Source organism: Falco punctatus (assembly GCF_963210335.1).
Source record: "Falco punctatus genome assembly, chromosome: 1".
In the NCBI taxonomy this organism is placed as follows: domain Eukaryota; kingdom Metazoa; phylum Chordata; class Aves; order Falconiformes; family Falconidae; genus Falco; species Falco punctatus.
The window spans coordinates 122,575,327-122,595,570 of NC_137580.1; the positions used below are offsets into that span (position 1 = coordinate 122,575,327).

At 41.8% G+C, this 20,244-nt stretch overlaps 1 protein-coding gene across 5 annotated transcripts; it reads left to right on the forward strand.

The window, feature by feature from the left end:
• The first annotated feature begins 11 nt into the window (after positions 1-11).
• On the forward strand, positions 12-17,994 carry DGKE (diacylglycerol kinase epsilon). Of its 5 annotated transcripts, none has more exons than XR_013927297.1 (12): positions 13-1,498; positions 3,175-3,334; positions 3,813-3,932; positions 4,823-4,966; positions 6,902-7,059; positions 7,359-7,410; positions 7,560-7,673; positions 8,173-8,244; positions 8,806-8,933; positions 9,856-9,967; positions 10,276-11,085; positions 11,813-17,994. XR_013927297.1 is itself a non-coding variant. In XM_080381905.1 (11 exons), exons 1-11 carry the CDS (start codon positions 1,041-1,043, stop codon positions 10,465-10,467), a joined length of 1,710 nt encoding a protein of 569 aa, XP_080238031.1. In that variant the 5' UTR covers positions 13-1,040; the 3' UTR covers positions 10,468-17,994. The 5 variants fall into 5 exon arrangements, 2 of the variants coding, with proteins under 2 accessions (XP_080238032.1, XP_080238031.1); XR_013927298.1 differs by having other exon boundaries at positions 10,276-11,042; positions 11,086-17,994; XR_013927299.1 differs by having other exon boundaries at positions 10,276-11,042.
• The last annotated feature ends 2,250 nt before the right edge of the window (positions 17,995-20,244 follow it).

The following is a 20,244-nucleotide window of genomic DNA, read 5'->3' on the forward strand; positions in this document are numbered from 1 at the left end:
CCCCATGGGCACGGCGGGGAGGGCTGGGGGGTCGGGGGCCATGGAGGGGCCGCTGGGGCTGGGCCGTGCCCCGCTCTGGCCTCCCTGAGCCCCCTCCCTCGGGGGCCTGAGCCCCCCCAGGCTGCGGGGGGGCGCCCTTCAGCGCAGGCTCTGCGATACCGACAGCCCAAATCCCCGGCAGTGCCGCGCGGGCGGCGTGGCGGTACGGAACTGTCCAAGGCACGTTCCGAGGGTGCAAGGCCCCGCGCCTTCTATAAGCAGCAACTGTTTATTTTTCGACCTGCGGCGGGGGCAAGCGGTTACGGCCGGGGCGGGAGGGCGAGACGGTGCGAGCACGCGGCCCCGGGCACAGCCAGCCGCCGCCGAGGCCGGGCCGCTCTGCATGTACTGTCGCGACAGCCGGTCAACCCCCAGTCGCGATAAAGCGCCGTCGAGCCCCCCCGCCCGTTTCGGGGCGGCGCCCAGCGCTTGGCAACCGGCCGCTTCCGCTTCCGCCGCCCCGCGCATCCCCGGCGGCCGGCGCTCCCCCCTCGGCCCAGCGCAGGCGGCCGCGGCCCGGGGAGCCCCGCCGCTGCGGGGCGGGCAGCGGGCGAGTGCGGGCGGTGGCCCGAGGGGAGGGGGCGTGAGGGGCCGCCCCCCGCCCCCGCGGCGGGGCCTGGGTGGGAGCGGGGCGGCCGGGGGCGGTGCGGCGGCTCCCTCCTGGCGCGGGGGGCCGGGCCCGGCCTTGCGCTTGACCCGGGCGGGCAGCGGAGCAGCCCCCCGCACCTGGCCGGCGCTGAAACCTGCCGCCGGTAGGCCGGGTGCGGGGCAAGGAGGTGCTTAGCCCTAATAAGGGATTAAAAGATGCTTAACGAAGCCGCGCAGCGGCCCCTGGAACTAGGGGGCCGTTCCCGGGCTCGGCCCGCTGCCCGCCCGGCCGGCGTGAGGGGCGCTAGGCGGGCCTGAGGGGGCAGGGGTGAGGAGCCAGGTGTCGGGGGGCCAGGCCGGCGTGAGGGGCTAGGCGTTGAGGGGCTAGGCTGACGCGGCCGAGCTGCTGAGGAATGGCAGGGGCGGCGGGCAGTGGTGGCGCTTCCTCCTCGGCCGTGGCGGACTGGAGCTTGGTGTTCTGGACTCTCTGCTCGGTGATCCTGCCGGTGCTGATCACCTTGTGGTGCAGCTTCCAGCGGTCCCGGCGGCAGGTGCTGATACGGGACATCTTTCGCAAGAGCAAGCATGACTGGCACTACACGGACCTCTTCGGGCAGCCCTCCTACTGCTGCGTGTGCGCCCAGCACATCCTCCAGGGTGCCTTCTGCACGGGCTGTGGGCTGCGCGTCAGCGAAGGCTGCCTCAAGAAGGCTGACCAGCTCTTCCTCTGCAAGGAAATCATGATGAGGAGCGATGGTGGAGCCCACAGCTCAATGCCACACCACTGGATCAGAGGCAATGTCCCGCTCTGCTGCTGCTGTATGATATGCAAACAACAGTGTGGCACACAGCCCAAGCTCTGCGACTACAGGTACTGCACGGGAATTTGACTGTATATGAGGAAAGTACGATGCCAGATCAGTATGGTATTTCCCACAGGGTTATTGGAATGCATTACCCCAAAGAAGAGCCTGCTGTAGTCAAAACATGAAACTCTGTTAAAATTACAACTTCAAGAATGAAATTGATTAAATTAAAATTGATGCTGGTGGGTAATTGGAGTCATAGATTGTGTCGTTGCATCTCAAGTCCGCTTGTTCTCTTAATTGCATGATGCACTAGCTCCTGTATAATTACATATGAAAGGCTCTCTGTGTCCAAGAGAGCTTATTTTTTAGGGGGTGACCTTGGGAAGGTTCTAACACATTTGCCATTCCTACAGTGGGTAGCCTGAGCAATTTGGGTGGTACAGCTCCCACTTCAGAGCACCAAAATGTGTGTCTCTGCAAAATTGGCGTCTGCTCAGTGTATCTAGAACAAACAACCATCCTATAGCTGTTTTAAGTTCATTTCTGGGGGTACTCAAAGCTAATGAGAACTTTTAAAAGCTACTGTAATATAATCTACTGTTTATAGGTTAGACAGGGGGTAAGAGTGTTCAAAAAATTCAAGGGACCATTGAAAGGGCTTGCACTTTCATCAGCAAGGCTGCTTGCAAAGTTGTCAGCGTGACACATGGTAGCACATTATGCCAAAATACAGTGCTAATGGCCCAGGTCCTAGGTGTCGTGTGTTACTTCAGCCTTCTCAAAGGATGTCATCTTCCCAGCGTGTATGCTACTAGCTTTTGCTTGGCTTCTGTGTGATACTGTCAGACTTCTTGGTAAGTAAGCAGAATTACTGTGTAAATGAGCATACTATCAGAAACAAAACCTTGAGAGAGAGTGGGTGTGGGAGAGGAGGGAAGGAGAGGGTTTTGGAGGCAAAGGGAGAAGAAGAGGAAAAGGAAGTCACAGTACATGGCAGATATCAGTGCCACTCTAGTTGTGTGCTGGATTAGTCAGAAAGACTCCAAAAATAGCTTGCACAGCTGCTTAAACCGAGGGTTTGGACGTAGCAAATGAGGATTAACATTCTGCAGGGGCTGGCAGTGCATATTGCAGTCTTTCCTCTTGTTCCGATCTGTTTTCCAGGACAGCTAGCTTTTGGAATAGGTCAAAAAGCTGAGCAGTTTTGCATAACAAAATCCCATCAGCCTTGTGCAGTACTGCGTAACCTTTTAGGTTTCAGACTTAAAGGGATGTTTGCATTCTTAAGAGATACATTAATTAATGTTACTAGTAACACTTCAATAAATTGAACTCTAGTGTTTTAAGTGTGCCCTTCAAGGGTGAGGGGGAGTTTCTCATACAAACTGCCGTGTAACCTAATATTGCAAACAATGCAGGAGGGTATTTATAGCACCTGGTCTGGGAATTAAAAAGAATAGAATTACTTTAAAACTTGGGGTTTTTTCCACAGAATTCAAATGCGTTTCTAGACTTGCAAGTCCATGACCTGGTTATGTAATTTTCTGTAACCAATACGTAGTCGTGTAAACTTCCGAGTAATGCATGGTTTTCTCCTCCTTGTGCTTAAAATGTTACTTATAATGTGCATGTGAACATAAGTACTTTGCAGAAGATTAACCTGTCTAAAATAAATGAGCAAAATCGATGTGCCTGTTGTTTGAGGACTTTTTTTCATGTATTTTTGTCTTTTTTCCAGATGTGTGTGGTGTCAGTACACTGTACATGATGAATGCATGATGGATTGTTTAAAGACTGAGGAGTGTACATTTGGAGAATTCAGAGACTTAATTATCCCACCATACTATATGTCTACAATCAACCAGATGCGTAAAGACAAAAGAACAAATTATGAAAAGGTAATTGCCTACTGCTTTTTGTTTTTTTAATAGATTAAAAAAAACACCCCACACATTAAAACTTGAACTCAGTACCTTGTCAGGTTAATAACTGTCAGGTAAATGTCTCAATGTACATGAAGTACTTGGAGTGTTAATTCAGAGGTGTTTGTCATGTTCTTAACATCGTAGTCGCAGCATGAGCAAAGATTTGCATTTTGTTACTCCAAAACACTGAGATTTGGGTACCTTCCTTGAATGTTTTGTGATTTTTCTGCTGCTGTGTTCATAATACTGCAGTATTTATCATCCTAGGCACTGTAGAATGGAAATCTTCAATTCGGTGTGTCAGAAGTATTTGTTTCTTGTTTGAATGCTTCAGGCTAATCGGTAGTTTCCTCATTTCAGCACTTAAGAGGGGACAGGTTTTGGAGCAAGGCTTTAACCACTTTCAAAAGTGCAGTGTTTGTGTGACTGACTGACTTTTACCTTTTTCCAGGTAGTACCTTACTGCAGAAAACACTGGATGCCAGTAATCATACTGGCTAATACTCGTAGTGGAAACAACATGGGTGAAACTTTACTAGGAGAATTTAAAATTCTGCTGAACCCCGTTCAGGTATTTATGGTGAAAAGCCACTATAATAAAATAAAAGTTTAAATTAGGATAAATGTAACTTTGTTTACACAGTGGCAGTAGGATCACAAAGGAAACACTCATGCGTTTTATTCTTTAAGAAAGAATAGCTTTATTTAGAGAGGTCAAAAGTGCAGAAGGTCCTCCTACTCCCATGTTTGTTACAGTTCTAATACTGCTACATTTTTTTATTTATTTATGTTAATACATGGCAGTAATTCTGTTAAAGATGGGTATCTGGCTCTTGAAACCGTGTACAATTTTTAGAAAATGAAATATTGAGATCTTAATTTGAGACCTGTGTTTGTTTAAATCCTCACTTCACTTGTGAAAACGTCAGTGTTTACAGTTGCTGCTTTGTGTTGCTGCTTTCCCCTTAAAATCCACTGGGATGGTACAGGATGTTGATGTAAGGCAGTTAGCTTCTTGGATTTCCTGGCTGCACCTCAATACCTTTCCTTTGAAGTTCAAAAGCCAGCCTTAGACTACAGCCTAATAGAAACCACTATGCGTTTTGTTTTGAATGCATCCCAATAAGGCTTTAAAGAATAAACCTCTTTGTATGCTATTTAAAAATTGCTTTTAAGTCTTCCATGTGTACAGAATTCATCATAATGCCTCTAGATACAGACTTTTCTTAGGACAGTGTTAGCTTGGTTTATTGGTGGCATTTATTCCTAGTGAAGCAGCTGGAGCTCTACTGTGAATTTGGGAAACCAAATCCTGCTCGTAAAAGTCACGTCGGCTCAGTTGCTAATGTAATATTGTAAATGGAGAATCTTTGTTTTGCATTAGAATGAGCTTCTTGAAGTTGTTCGTCTGTGAGGCAAATCCCGAGCCATGTTCTGTGAACTTATTTTCGTTTCTTCTAGGTATTTGATCTAAGCAAAATTGCACCTGCTAAAGCACTCCAACTTTGTACCTTGCTGCCTTGCAATGCTGTCAGGGTTCTTGTCTGTGGTGGGGATGGCACAGTAGGCTGGGTCCTGGATGCAATTGATGAAATGAAGATAAAGGTATTGTGTTTTAAATTAAAAGATGTCTGATGACAAAATGAGTTTTGGAGCTACAGAAGCAATACACCTAATCTCTTACCTGCATTTGTTGTTTTCATCTTCCTGAGTAAGCCTGCAGAGAAATACTGGTGGAATTGCTTATTTGTGTTTGGGAGTAGGGGGAAACACATCTTGTTATGAGTCCCTGTAGTTCAGGAAAAATATGAAAGCTTTAGATTTTCAATTATATTTAAAGTCGTTCTTTTCTATAAAACAAGAAGAGAAACTGCAGAATATTTTATGCGTTGTTCTTTCCTCTTTGTCTAAACAGATTTACTTTGTCGTAAAAGGCATTGCTAATAATGGCTAATGTGCTCTGAGTTCTTATTTCTCCCAGCACGCTCAGTCTTTTATAATAACCTCATAATTTTGCTGGCTGTACTGGTTATATCACTAGTATGTAAATGAGTGCCATAATTTGCATCTGCTCCTTACAGTATGTTCTAAAGAATCTTACCAGTCTGCAGCCTTACCTTTTAACAGCAAGTAGAGAAGGAAAAAATAAGCTGTATGTTTACTCTTGATTTGAAATGGAAGATGTTCCCATTTACAGGGTACTACTAAGAACTCCTGAGGAAGTTAAAAATTAAGAACAATTACTAGGGCTTTAGTGCTTTATGTAATAAACTTTTTCTCTAGTGATATAAGGAAGAAAGTTACTCTCATATTGATATTTTGCTTTTTTTTTTTTTTTCCCTGTGACTTTCTTGTTAATAAATGAAATGCTGTGGTTGAAGACCATTATTACAACTTCATGCATAGTCAAACTGAGCTTCTTTGAGAATTTTTATGTACCGATGAAGTAGAAATGCAACCAAGTTGAACTGTAGAGGTTAATGAAGATAAGTACGTGGTTACTTGGTCTTGGACAGTTGATATATTGTCCCTCGGAACCAATATAGTTTGATGAAATCTGGATTCTTTGTTTCCAAGTATTCAGATTGAGTCACATGACACACAACACATTGGAGTTAGATACATACCGTTGAGTTTATCAGCAAAACCTTTCTATTATCAGCAGTAGGTTATTTGCTCCCTTCATTTATCTTGACTCTCAAATACAGGTTACCTGGCTGATAACTCATCTTGAAAAAATAGTAACCATAATGCCACTTACTGCAAGTACTTTTCACAGCTGAATTTCAAAGGCTGTGGCACATCTGAAGTAACTGCTCGCCCTTCTGTGGTAAAGAGAACAAAGACCTTTGCTAAGGTGGCCAATTTTCAGTGTCTGCTGCTGTTGCTCTGTGATCTGCACAGGTGATTATCATCTGCTCCATCTGTCGATGACAGCTGGATCAGCGTGTGTATGTGGCAGCTCTGAAGCTTAGGTACTGACTTTCCTCCTTTGACTATGTGAATTTCTGTCTGTGGTTGAATACTCTACTATTACGTGCATCTGTTGTTTTAGACCTAACCTCACTTCAGTCTGTTCAGAGCATTTTGGTGTCTTGTTATGGTTCACAGCCTTGTGTGTTACATCTCGGTGTCCATACCGCTTTCCAGAGGTATGTGCAGTATCGGGGTGAGTAACTTACCACCGCTGCAGCAAGGCAGCAGTATATAATCAGGAAATCAGATGAGAAGTTCAGGCTTTGACTTGTAGATCCAAAGCGTCCTTCTCTTGAAGGAATACTCTGTTTGGTATTAATAATGCATTGTTTCCATATTGTGTTTGTGTTCTTTCCTTCTCACAATTTCCTTCCTTTGCGTTACCCCTGCAGTAAGTACTCAGATGTGCCATCTGCTGTGCTAACGCTGCCAGCTCCATTGCTCTGCACTGGGTAACAGGCTGCTGTGAAGGTTAATGATACTTATCTAACCTGAACATTGGGGGTAAAACGGGGAAAATGAGTGCTGGAGAAGGAGCTAATACACAGTGCTTTTGTGTCGTAGGGGCAAGAACGTTATATTCCACAAGTTGCAATTTTACCTCTGGGAACAGGTAATGACCTGTCTAATACACTGGGCTGGGGTGCAGGTTATGCTGGAGAAGTCCCTGTAGAGCAGATCTTACGAAATGTCATGGAGGCAGACGGAATCAAACTAGACAGGTAAGTAACAGTGAAAAGATAAAATCTGTACAACCAAATACTACTATAGCTCTACTGATGTCCGGTTGGTTCAGTGTATGTAAAGAAATACAACTATTGCTGAAGGGAACTACAAAAATACTGAGGTAAAAAATTGGTCTTTATTTAGTTGGTCTGTAAAGCTTAACTCTTTCATAATTTAACTAAATATGAATCTCTTGACTTGATGCCAACACGTATAAGAGCTTCCTAACTACAACTTTGATACTAAGTGAGAACAGTCTGTTATGAGTCTAAGTAGTGGCTGGTTTTTTTTTCAGGTGGAAGGTTCAAGTGACAAACAAAGGATACTACAACTTAAGGAAACCAAAGGTATCGTTTTCAAGTATAAATATGGATTTTATGGAATACCTGTATGTTTATACTTATTTTTCTGGTTACCTACTTCCCATTAAACACGTGACTCTTAAAACATAATAATGATATTTAATAGGACCATAACTGGAAGTTCTGTCTTACAGGTATTCACAATGAACAACTACTTTTCTATAGGACCTGATGCTCTCATGGCTTTAAACTTTCATGCTCATCGTGAGAAGACTCCCTCTCTCTTTTCCAGCAGGATTATTAACAAGGTGTGTTTGGTAAAGTGACATTGTCTCCTTGTAGTTGTTGACTTGATTTAAGGCTATTTTTTGCTTTATATTGCTTCACTGCCCTACTTCCTGTCATGCCATTTTAAGCGTTCACTCCTTTTTCTTGGGAAACAGATTCCATAAGTAAAACATGCTTCCAGCCCACGCACAAGTGTTCTTCCTTGCCTTTTCTTGCTTGCTTATAGAGTGTGGCTGTTTGGTCAGTTTTTTGTTTAGAATGTCTCATTTGCTTTGAAACGTAATGATTTGAGGACATTGCCTGTTTCCTTTTAAAGTGGAAAGTAAATTTCTTATGCAAATTGTAGCCTATCTCACGAAGAAAGCTTAGTTGAAGGCGTGCAAATACGTTGTGTATGAATTCTAGAAGAGGTTTGCAGAACAGTAACTATACATGAATATTTCAAATAGTCTTCATATGTATTGTCTTTCTCTTACAGTGTTTTCTGTTCTCCCTGTTTGGTTTTTCTTTTTTGTATAGGCTGTTTATTTTTTTTATGGAACCAAAGACTGCTTAGTACAAGAATGTAAAGATCTTAACAAAAAGGTTGAGGTAAGTTTTTTTTAACTTGCTTATTCTTTGGATAATCAGTGGAGTACAAAAACATACAAAAGTTTCGGGAATTTTTGTTGGTTTTGTTGTTCGGTGTTTTTTTCTTTTCAAAAGAAAAGGGGAAAAGCTTTGCAGTTTGCATGTATATGATGTTTGTATAGGATGGCTCTGGACTTTTAAGTATTTTTGATGTTCCTTTTGCGGTCTTCAGCTTACTTCATGGAATTCATGTCTTTGAGCTTAGTGAAAAGTCCTAAATTTTGGCCTTGACTCAGTTCTGTAAGTTCAAGTACTGATATTCAAATAAAATTTGCCTTAGCACCAAATACTTACATAAGTGAGGTTCCTTTTTTGCTTTATTAACAGAAATTTATTACAGCTTAGGATGTCTTGTGAAACCAGAAGTCATTTTTTAAAAGTATGAAAGGAAAACATGTTCTATTTATACAGGGCCAATTTTTCTTCAAGTGGAAGTCTATTAAATCCATAAAGAGAATAACTAGATAATATTGAATTACTGATTTTGATCCACAGTAATTAACTTGTGTTTGTCTTTTAAAGCTAGAATTGGATGGTGAGAGAATAGAGTTGCCCAATTTGGAAGGCATCATTGTCCTGAATATTGGATACTGGGGAGGTGGCTGTAGGCTCTGGGAAGGAATGGGCGATGAACCATACCCCTTAGCAAGGTACACAGTGCATCTTCTTTTTCCTTTAACAGTTCTTGTAGTGCAAGCATTTCCTGCAGCAGGCTGTGCTTATGTAGCCAGACCTGTCTGAAAGTCAGAAGATTCCTTGTGACAGTAGGCTATCTCAGATTATTTTTCTCATGTTAGAGACTTGGACTAAGTGCATCCCACATATTGAGGGTTTTTTTAAGACTTTTTTTAAATGATGTCTGGCGTGATTAAGTGATACTGTTGAAGAGGCTATTAAAAATAAAGGTAGGCTTCAAAAAGCAGAAGATATGTCCGCTTCAGAATATAAAAGAGCACATCTTAACGGAGGTTAAAATATAAAGTAAAAACAAAGCAAGCAAAAAATTTGACTCCCATGCTTGAGTAAGTCAGCTGGAGCAATACTAAAGAGAACAGGTGAGTATATTAGTTATTCCCTCTTGTGACTTCCTTCCTCAGAGGTCATATCAATATACTTCATAATTCTGTTACAAGGCTTATGATACTGGATTTCTAAAAAATACTTGGGCGAATATTTACCAAAAGCTAAAAAAATTAAGCCATGAAAAGGTTTTCCTGTAGATTAATAAATGAGTGAAAAGACAGAATATTGTACAAATTTATGGAAGTGAAGTCGACTGTGGGCCTTAAATATGCACAATGAACCTTGGAAAATCATATAATTTCCAGAAGCCAGCTAGGGTATACCAGCTGCTGTATTGCTCTACGCTTGTGTCTTTTTTTTATGGCTTCTTTTGCTGTTCAGTGTGATTTGTTGTCCAGCACAAATAGATAGTTTCAACATATTTGTAGAATAACATTAGTCTTCTCTATAGGAATAGCATAAAAGGACTGGGGTTTTTTTGGTAATCTTTGGACAGCTATTACAGAGCTCATGAGCATCACTAAAAGAGTCTGTTTTCGTAATTCATAGACATGACGACGGACTTCTGGAAGTTGTTGGTGTTCATGGTTCTTTCCACTGTGCCCAGATTCAGGTGAAGCTAGCAAATCCTGTTCGCCTGGGGCAGGCACATACAGTGAGGGTAAGTGGTGTTTATCAACCTGTTTCCCTAAATTTTTTTTAATAATACACACTACAGACTCTCAAGCGCTCAGCTGTCTGATCTGAAGTTGCAGTTGAGCTAGATGTTTCTCTTGCTTAGTAAAAATTAATTACTTGATAATCAACAGTACTTGCTGTGGTTGGTGGCCTATGAGTGCAACTAATTACATACAAAGTTTGTCCCTGGTCAGACTGAAAACGTGCAGCATCAATATATTGTAGTTGTAAAAGGTATCTTCAGAGCTCCTTTGAACTGCTATGATGGTGTGTTCTTCTGTTTAATACTAGCTGATCTTGAAGAGTTCAAAGATGCCGATGCAGGTGGATGGAGAGCCGTGGGCTCAGGGGCCCTGCACTGTTACCATAACTCACAAGACACATGCACTGATGTTGTATCACTCGGGTGAACAAACAGATGACGACGCTTCCAGTGTGTCTGAGCAAGACCACATTAGAGAACAGACGGATGAAGACGTATAGATGTCGTGGAATTAACATAGTGCAATGATGAACTTCAGCTCACTAAAACACTGAAAGCACCTAACCTCAGATGAAGGTTTATGCCCTAAGGTTCATACTTGTGAATGAACTAGAACTGAGGAAAAAGCCATGCTTTTACGTTCATGAAAACTTTCACAGCTAAATTACCGTGAACTGTTTTTTGCCTTTTTGATTGGTGGGGATGCCCGGCCTTTCTAGGTGGAGCAGTTATTTATTACTCCAATGGCCAGAAAGAGACGCACATTGCAGCCCTTCTTTGCTGTGGAGTCGGATCTTCTGCACATACACAGTATAGAATGCAAAATGTTTGATACCCTTGGAAAGGGGGAACAGCTGGGAGTTTGGCCTGTTTCCCCCTGCTCTGTTCCCCAGAACAGTCCCAGAACAGAAAACCAGACCAAGCAGGATGTGGGCTGGCGTTCTGACAGCAGGCCCGCTCCTGGCTGCCGTCTCTTCTTGGGAACAAGACAAGTACTCTTCTGTGCACCTGCCGGCGCAGTGCCTATCTCATAGGCTTGACGGAGAGAGCAGAGGATCTGGGAGCTCTTGGGAAGGTGGTTGATGGAGAGAGCAGAGGATCTGGGAGCTCTTGGGAAGGTGGTTAGCAAGAAAGATGATTTTGGACATAGGTTTCTGGAAATGTTCTGTTAGCAAATGACCTTTTTCATTGGCTTTGTAAGCCATACGTAGAATACTACTGAGGTCCCAAGTACCCAAGATACAACTTCCGAATAATTGTACCGTGACTTGTACTGAATGATCCTGTGGCTCTGCTTCTGTTCAGTGAGAAACTAATTCTAGATTTTGTACATAGCAGCATTGTAGTTCTTGAGGAGGCTTTTTAGGGGCTGTTTAGAGGAGGATTTTAAAGAAAAAATGATGATTGGCAAATGGGGGGGTTTTTTTGAAAGCTTGTTAAAGATCTTGCTTCATAATTACCCAAAAATGATCAACAGTAAGTCAGTCTGTTAACTATTGCAATTTTAAGTGTGGAGGCTGAGAGCTAAGTTTGCAGAGGTTAGCAGGTTCTGGCATTCACATGTATAATTTCTCAAAAAAACATGGAAGCATTTGTTTTCCAACTGGCTCTTAGGGGGACAAAGATACCTTGTTGGACCTGAAACTTCATTTCCTATATGAATATAGGGCAAGAAAAAGATTGGTGGCCCATGCTGATAGTAAAGGTTGAGAACACATACAACAATACACAGAAACTGTCAGTTTGACTTATCTGAAGCTTCTCAGGTTAAAAGCTTCTCAGGTGAAAACATCTTCATGGTTACTAGAAGTAAAAATCTGCTTCCTTTTTTCTTTTCTGTTGCAGGTATTTTAAGCCCGCAGCAGTTGAGAGCTATGAGTTGAGGTTTAAAATCTGTCATTCATTTAGTTGAGTCCAGTTGAGTTACTGAAGGTGATCTTCCAGGTAGGGAGAGAATTTATGCTAAATGTATACTGCATAAGCTAAGATCATAAGGAAACTTGAGAGCTTTGGTCTGAACTTTGAATGTTGCTGCTTTTGTCAGAACTCCCCCAATCTTTTTCTCTTCTTTTTTTTTTTTTTTTTTTTTCTTCTGGTGTTTCAGGTTTTGGTGGGTTTTTTTTTTATGCTAACTGAAAGTGATACCATTGGGTAAAGTAGGCAATGTTTCTAGGTTTTGTAAAATGAAACTGTTTTTCAGCTGTCTATAAAATGACATTTGCATTAACGGTGAATGAACTATTTATATTTTAAAATAATTTATTGAAACCTTGGCAAAGTCAGTATTTTTAAAACCTTCAATTGTAATCCTCTTCGGAGAGCATTTTTTTAACTTGATGGTGTTTGTTGTAGAAATTGTATGTACTAGATCTTAAATACTACTGATTATCAGTGAATTTACAGCTGTCTGAAAATGTGATTAGAGTGTAATGAACTGTAAAGCAGAAGCCATTTGTAAATTCCATATTCATTAGCCTTATACACATCATCTTAGTTTATTGTATGTAAATATAGAGAACAAATTAATAGTTAAATCTATGTAAAAATATCTATACTATTATAGTATACTATGTATAGTATAGTACACTACCTTTTTTTTTAGTTACAAGGTTCAATTTATATTAGCTTCAAAAATCTTACTAGTTATTAATATTTTTTTAATAACTTGTAACAGTATCCTAAAAATAGTTCTGTGCTATGGTTGTGTAACTGTTGTTTACAAACAAATTACAAGTCTCTGGAAAAGCAGGGTATGTGCTATGAAAGGCAGTATTTTCTCAGAGAAATGACACCACTGGCTACTTAATCTAAACTATTCATAAAACAGTTTAAAGAGTTATCTGAAGTTGATAGATTTATAGCCTAAGAACCTTTAACTATTCAAAAGCTTCACTGTGAACTCCTGACATCTAGAAAAAAAATAATCAATGCAAGACTTTGAAAGTCTCCCCTTTTTTACAGTAGGTGAGCTGGCTTCTCTACTCGAGCTTTGCCCGAGTGGGTGCCAGTGTCGTTGTACTGTGTTTGTGCCAGCAAGATCCTCCCCCTTACTGTGGCTTACTAGGAGTCAAGTCCTGTCCTAAATGCATGAAATCCTCTTTGGGAACTGTAAATCCATCATTCCTTTTGGAGAAGCATAGGAGAATTAGAAGTGAAAGTAGCATCTAATGGGGCTCTTGTTTGGGGGGACCCTCAGTAAATGGTCTTGTTTGTATTGGACCGATCATCCCCTTGTTGCACGTGGAAGTTAAGAAGTTTGTTTCACAAATTCACTGTTGGTGATTGCAGCACAAACGATCCATAGCAAATGTAGCCATTGTAAGCATGGGGAAGCCTCTTGTAAAATTGTATTTATGGTATGGAGAATATTCTGTAAGATTGAAGTGCCCAGTCCCAATCAGACATGGGGTCATCCTTCTATTGTAACTATATAGCTGTCATATGCATGACCAAAAAAAAAGTTCTTTTTAAGCGTACAGTGTTAGCACTAGAGTCTGTTGGGAAGTCTTGCTATTTTCAACATGCTGTCCTTTGATTTCAATGAATACTCCTTTCCACTATGTTGCAAATTGCATTAAAGTCTGGTTTGAGTTACTTTTATGGAACTGTTTTAAGTTTTAGTCCAACTGCAGACAGTAAATGTCAGCAATGGGCTCCCAGTTTCTAACGCTAGCATAAATGACCTTTCCTAATTTGTAATATAGCTGTAGTTGCTTAATGTTGTCATGTGTGTGTTGTGACTGTAAAGCTGTTACATGCTTTTTTAATGTTGTAGGTGCATAAAGCACCAACCAGTGCAAATAGCTACTCTGTAGCTCTTTGAAAACAGATTGGAAACCTGAGAATACTGCTGTACATTCTCTATCCAGAAGAGGGTACCCTGCAGCTGGATCTCACGTCCTGCACTGAAGAATTTTCCTTTACCCTGTAAACGATTAACATTTGGAAAAAGAGTGAAAGCGATGTTTCAAAAAGACAGATAATGAATAATTTCTTCTGGCAGTTTTGATACGGTATACCTTTGTGTAAAATGTACAGGGTGAATAATAACATCAGTTGTCAAGTGCTCAAAAGTGAATTCACACAGTTTTAAGTTTTATTGCTGTATATGCTAGCTTAACTGAAGTTCGGTCCGATTCAGATAGCTTTACTGTAGGTTCTCAGTCCTGTGACATGTAATAGGAAAAACTCGAACTTGTACGGAGAGCCTGTGAGTCAGCTTGCTGCCTTGCTCAAACCTCGCTTGTTTTCACGCCTGTTGAGAGGATGTGTATGCATATTTTCATGTGTGTAGAATTTCTTGTCATAGGCTTTGTTTTACTTCGTGTTTTCACTTCAGCAATTCATAGCAGGGTTAAACAGTTTCAAATATCACCTGCATTTTGGATCTTTCTCCATGTCTGGACTTTTTTAAAAAGGTATCTGAAGCCCAAACTTGCATTCTTTGTCTTCAAAAACAGCTGAGGTGAGCAGCATTCACTTGCATATATTTTTTTTTAAGTATGTCTGTTGTGCCTGGTATTTAAAGCAGGTTAAGGTAGTATTTAGAGTGTACTTTTAGCAACAATTTGGAATTATTGCAGTTATTACAGAACATAGTCTTGTGGTTTTTCTACTGCAATGGCAATATTTCTGTTTCAAATTAATTCGGAATTATGCTCAAATTTGAACATTTTTCCCAGCTAGCACTGTTATGAATTGCATTTCTTGTTCATAATATGAAGACCGTATAGCATAATTTATAGATTTGATACTCTTTTTATATGTTCACTTTCGATGTTGCCCCTTCATAGGGTGTTTTGTTCCCAGGTCTTGCTTTTCATAGGCACTGAGGAACTTGAAATGCCATTTACTTTAGTTAGAAGCTTGAAGTACTTGCTCTTGGAAAACAGACTTGAGTTTCTCCTGGTTGCAGAATAAAGTGCTGCCATGTTTGCACACACTTGGGGAAAATAATCTTGTTGAGACAATGCTTGTAGCAAGAGTAAGTTGGAAGTTTCTTCTGTATAACTTCAGCTGACTCAGATTGAGAATTTGTTCCCCTATACATTTTGTCTTTCTAATGTTTACAACTATTCAGTAAATACTGCTTTCCCTCAGTCATTTAATTACTCATTTCATGCTGTCTCACTACTTTCAGCTAAAAACATCATTTGGGACAGTATCAAAAGCTCTGCTGAAGCCAGGATAGTGAGCCTGGCATCTGTCCATTTTATCCATGCCAACTAGCTTGTCAGAAAACAAAATCGGAATGGCTTCACACAGTTTATTCCTAGCCCAGTATTCCCCACAGTTCGGCTTTTTCAGTCACCATAATCACACCTGGAAGGTAACTAGGAAAGACTCCGAAGGTTCCTGGTCTCCCTGACCTATTTTCAATGTACAGTTTTTGCTCTTTGCTGCTGGAGAGGAACCTCCCCGTTCTCCACAGGTTCTCAGAACTGGTAGTTAAAGGTTCTGGCTTGAGTTTGGCCAGTTCCTTCTGGTTCTGCATTATGTTGCACAGAAGCTCACAATTTTTATGGTGTATGCTATTGTATCTCACTGGTTTATAAAAAAAAAACCTGAAAGCACTGTACTTTAGCTGTGAACGGCATAATGGCATCAATGTTACGATAGTTACTCTTTTTCACTTGGCAACAAATGCTTTTTGGTAGAGCACCACTGTAACCAAGTTAGTTAATCTGTAGGTAAGAGTAGGACACTTGGGAATCTTTGCATGTGTTCTAACTGAAAATCCTTTTTTGTTCTGTATTTCATACCAACTACTGGCAGTTTTCTTCCTTTTGGAAAAGAAGGAGGATTTGTCCCTTCAGTTAGGAGTAAACTAGGATATTTTCAGATTTAAAAATAGCAGCATATAACTGATCCTGTTGAATGTGAATCATTTATTTAAAATGCTCTGACTTTTTTTCTGAGAAATGATAGCTTGCTGCTTGAACACAGGAACGAGACAACAGAGATCAGTTGTTCATTTAGCAATTAAGTATATTGAGAGAATTTATGCATTGTCTATTTCAACTTTGTTTAGGTCACAGTTCTAAAAGCACGACATGTCTTTATCTCACTAGCAGTGCTGAATACCCAGTTCAGGTTTTGGGCATCTCAGGGAGAGACTTGTAGCTGGAGTAAAGCCACATGCCTTGACTAAACCTAGTGATGTTATGTGAACTTACATTAGTTGAGGTTCCGGCCCTTAACTGTTCAAAAGTGTGAATGTATTCAAATTTTTACTTTGTTTCTTGTTAATACTGCCCTGTTTACTGTGTTGTATACCCTTATTGCTGTATGTAATTAATTTCTTGTTGCATTTGCAACTTGTTTGTAGATTTCAGCATAAAAATAATTTTACAAGTGGGAACTTCCATTGTGAGTTTATTGCGTTCTGTATCTTCAGAGTTTACATTCCTCAAAAGCCATTTTGTCTGCTACCAGCTGTTGTAATCCATAGAGTACCTCCAGCCATCTTCTCTTTGTAGGATTTTTACAGTTAAACAGAATGGATTTTTATTTTTGTAGCTTGTAACTTCAATATGTATAGTAGTTATTTCTATTTAGTAATTAGTGATTAGAATACTGTAAAAATGTTACTTTTAAGAGCAGTAACTTTAAATTAGTAATAACTAATTACAAGAAAATACCAGCATGTTAACAGTTTAGAAAAAGAAAAGTTACTCTTCAGCTTGGAAATACTGTGATGCTGTGACTTGGGATTTGTATTAAACATGTTCATGCATATATTCTGAAGTTGCACTAAATAGGGAAAAAATGAGCTTAAAATGCAAGTAATAGATCAAAAAGTAGAATTTATAACGTTGGGATTTGGTTTTGTTTTTTCAACTGAGAAAGGTGACATTTGGGATTCAGGGGTTTTTTTCTTTTGTTTTCCCACGAAAGAGTAACGAAGGAGTGATCAGTGTACTCTTGACAGAACAGTCGTTTTTTTATGGTGCAGTTTGAGAGATGTATTATTTAGTGCCCAAACATAAGCAAAAGCTGTCTGCACCATTCCTGCCTCAGAAAACAAAACCTCAGTGCAAACCTGTCTGCTCACAGCTATAAAGTATATGAGATCTCACTTGCAAGGAAATAACTAACTGACATAACACTGAACCTCCAATATAAATGTTTAAAGTCAGAATTTGCTATTTTTTTCTTGACATCATGATGCTTTCAAACCCAAATTGTTTTTCCTTTGTGTTTTTTTTTTAAAAAAAGGCAGGTTGAAGTGAGAGGGTAAGGAGATACTGCTGTAAAACTCTTGGTCATAAAAGCTGGGAAGAGTGTTCTTTTATTTACCCTGTAGGCACAGGGTGTGTGCGTGTGGAGCGTCTCGTAGAAGTCTGTTTGCATTCTCATCAGCTTCATCCAGTGTTTCGGAGGAGGGTAACAATATTATGGCCCCCTATAACTGTGACGTTTGCTCCAGCCGTTACACGCGGTGGTGTCTTAGTTGAGTAGCTGGGCCAGGTTCTGTCTGTCAGAAGCTGCAGCCTCAGTGAAATCCCAGCACGGCCCCTGGTTCTGTGGTGGTCTCACCATTAACACAAGTGGGACTGAAGAAACCTTTTGTCTTCAGTCAGTTGTGTCATGGCCTGCCTATTGTGACTTAGGCTTCCAGAAGGCTCTTTTGAGAAGCATCTGCTCCATATTACTCTTAGAAGTTTGTAAATACAGATTCTTCACAGCGCTGGCTCTGTTACTGAATTTTCCTAACACGTATTTTTGTTGTCTTGTTACTTGTACTGTATTTATCTGTAAATTAAACTGTGTGGATTAAAGTATTTCAACTCAGTTTTTCCTGTTCCCCACTGTGCGTAACCGCAAACGTGAGTTTTCAGCTCTGCAATAACCTAGTGATGATAGCGACTGCCGGGCCCGCCGAGGGCTGCAGCGTGATGAACTTCGTCATTTTGAGAACGAAGTTGCGTTCCGTTGAATGCTGCAACCGTGCTCCTGCCTGAGATCCCCGCCGCAAAGTCCAGGCGTTTCAAACCTCAGATACGTGAGAATTTCTAGACAACACGGTAATGTCATTCAGAGGCAAAGTTAATACTGTTTGGTAACCGACAAAGATGGCTCGGCAGCCACTTGCCTGCTTCTGGTTCAACCTTCTTGAGATGTTCACACCTGGGGAAGAGCCGAGTTTGTACAGCTTTATAACGGATGTGTTTAAAATGGTTTGAAAACCCCAGGCTTCAATAGTAAGGTGAACTCTCGAGATTGTCCTCGTCACTAATTTGGGATCTTAAAACAGTTTGTGATGCACACTATTTAGTCTAAGGGGGAAACAGGCATACGGATTTCTTACCTGTAAAGAGCAATTTCTGCTGTAAAGAGCAAATTAGCAGGAGAAGTTTTGGCGTTCTGTGGTGCTACTGTAAGGGAAATGCGGGAGGGCTGCTGGGCACAGGTCAGCAAAACAGACGGGGCTTTCCCCAGCAAGCGGAACCGCTGCTGGACGACGTCCAGAGATAAGTGGCGCAACGCTTGCTCCTGATGGCAGCAGATGGGTTAGTTTGGGCTTTTGGAAGTGAATAAATCCTCCTGTGGGGCCACTTCATCATAGTGGCAGCTCCTTCCCTGAGCCCTCTGTGCTGTTCCCCAATCTCATTTGCATAAAAGAGGGAACGGGCTCTGGCCACAGCTCCTACATTATGCTGCAGTCAAACCTTTTAAAGATTGTTTGTGTGTTGTTTTCCGTTCAAGATGGGGTCAGAGCATAGATATTCAGCAGGCTTTTTCTTACACGGGTAAGACAATAGTTTCACAGAGCTTTGAGGGTCACTGGCACTAATGTTAGTACAAGATACAGGTTTAATGCATTTTTATAAATATTATGCGTGGGTTTATATTATAAACATCATAAATGTTTGATTTGGGATCTTAAAACAGTTTGTGATGCACACTATTTAGTCTAAGGGGGAAACAGGCATAAGGATTTCTTACCTGTAAAGAGCAATTTCTGATTAAGAGCTTTAGCAGGTTCTCTTGGAGTGAACAGTGCCCGGCACCAGCTTGAGCCTAAAGTTGTGTGAGAAAAGTCACGTTGCAGGTACGTGTGGGGAGGAACACGGGGTCCTGGAAACGCGCAAGACTGAAATTCTATTTCTGTCTTTTGATAGTAAAAGTAAAAATGTAAAATATTTGATGAATGAAAAGTAAAAGTAGTTGTACGGGGATCCAAATAAGATTCAAGGAGTTCAGTGTATCTGAGGACTAAAACTCTGCTTTTGTGCTATCTCCTCTAGCAAATGTATTTTCCTTCTACAGAAAAATCCCTGGTTGCAGAAGCACCGCCGACAAACCCCGCTTCGTTCCCCACGCGGCTGCGGGCCATGCGAGAACACGCTGCCGCCCACACGGTAACAGATGGCCGGAGGGCCCGAGCGCATCGCGCCCAGCGGTGAACAAAGCGGCCGGGCCCTGCATGTGCCACCCAGCAGCACAGCCGCCATTGTCCCGGCCGGCTGCAAAATCCCGATTCCACGCTCAAGGGCTGCAGAAAAGCGCCTGGCTCCCGCCAACCTGCAAAAGAGCAGCTCCCTATGCTGTTCACTGAAAATATGGAAAGGTGAATGCGTATAGAAACCTAATTATCGGCAGCACAGCCTGGCTGTTAGCATGATCATCACAGCCCTGGTGCTTTCTGGTGCACAGACGGGAGAGGTGGTGGTGTAAAAAGTAACTAAGGGTAATTTGCTGATCAAATGGGGTTTTAACAAAAGGAACGTTCTTGCTGCAACAGATTTGAGAATGTTCTGTCTGGTGAGAAAAGACTTAACCATGAGGTTGCACGATGTACTTTCTCAAGGCAAATGTTAAACCATAATCTCATGTTACTATGGCAACTTTTGTCTTTGTTTAGACCTTAGTGTAAAAATAGATTAGTTTTTTAATATACAGCTTCTTGCTACGGGACTGAAAGCATAACTGTTTGCGTAAACTGGCCTTGAAGCTGAGGATAAAAGGGCTGTGTTACTTGTCGGAATTTACGAGCCTGGATGGAGCTGCGCCTCCCCGGCCGGCCAGCGCTGTTTTTGCTTTCCTGCGTTAATAAACACCTAGTGAATTTATTTCGGACTCTAGTTATTTCAGTTCAACTCTAACAGTGGTGCAGGCGGGGTTGAACGCTGGGCCGTGCACCGGCCGCCCCGCGGACCGGGCTTGTGCTGGCGCCGCGTGCGGCTGCTCCTCAGCCCGAGCGCGGGAGCCTGCGCGGGGCTTCCCGGCCCGGGGGTGCCGGGGGTGCCGGCCCGGGGGTGCCGCCCGGGGGT

What these genes read in the sequence shown, in the direction of transcription:
- DGKE (XM_080381905.1), top strand. Translation starts at nt 1,041, where the DNA reads ATGGCAGGGGCGGCGGGCAGTGGTGGCGCTTCCTCCTCGGCCGTGGCG. An exon ending in TTGATGAAATGAAGATAAAG is followed by an intron (nt 4,967 to 6,901) that starts GTATTGTGTTTT and finishes TTTGTGTCGTAG; the next exon opens with GGGCAAGAACGTTATATTCC. An exon ending in ACAACTTAAGGAAACCAAAG is followed by an intron (nt 7,411 to 7,559) that starts GTATCGTTTTCA and finishes TCTGTCTTACAG; the next exon opens with GTATTCACAATGAACAACTA.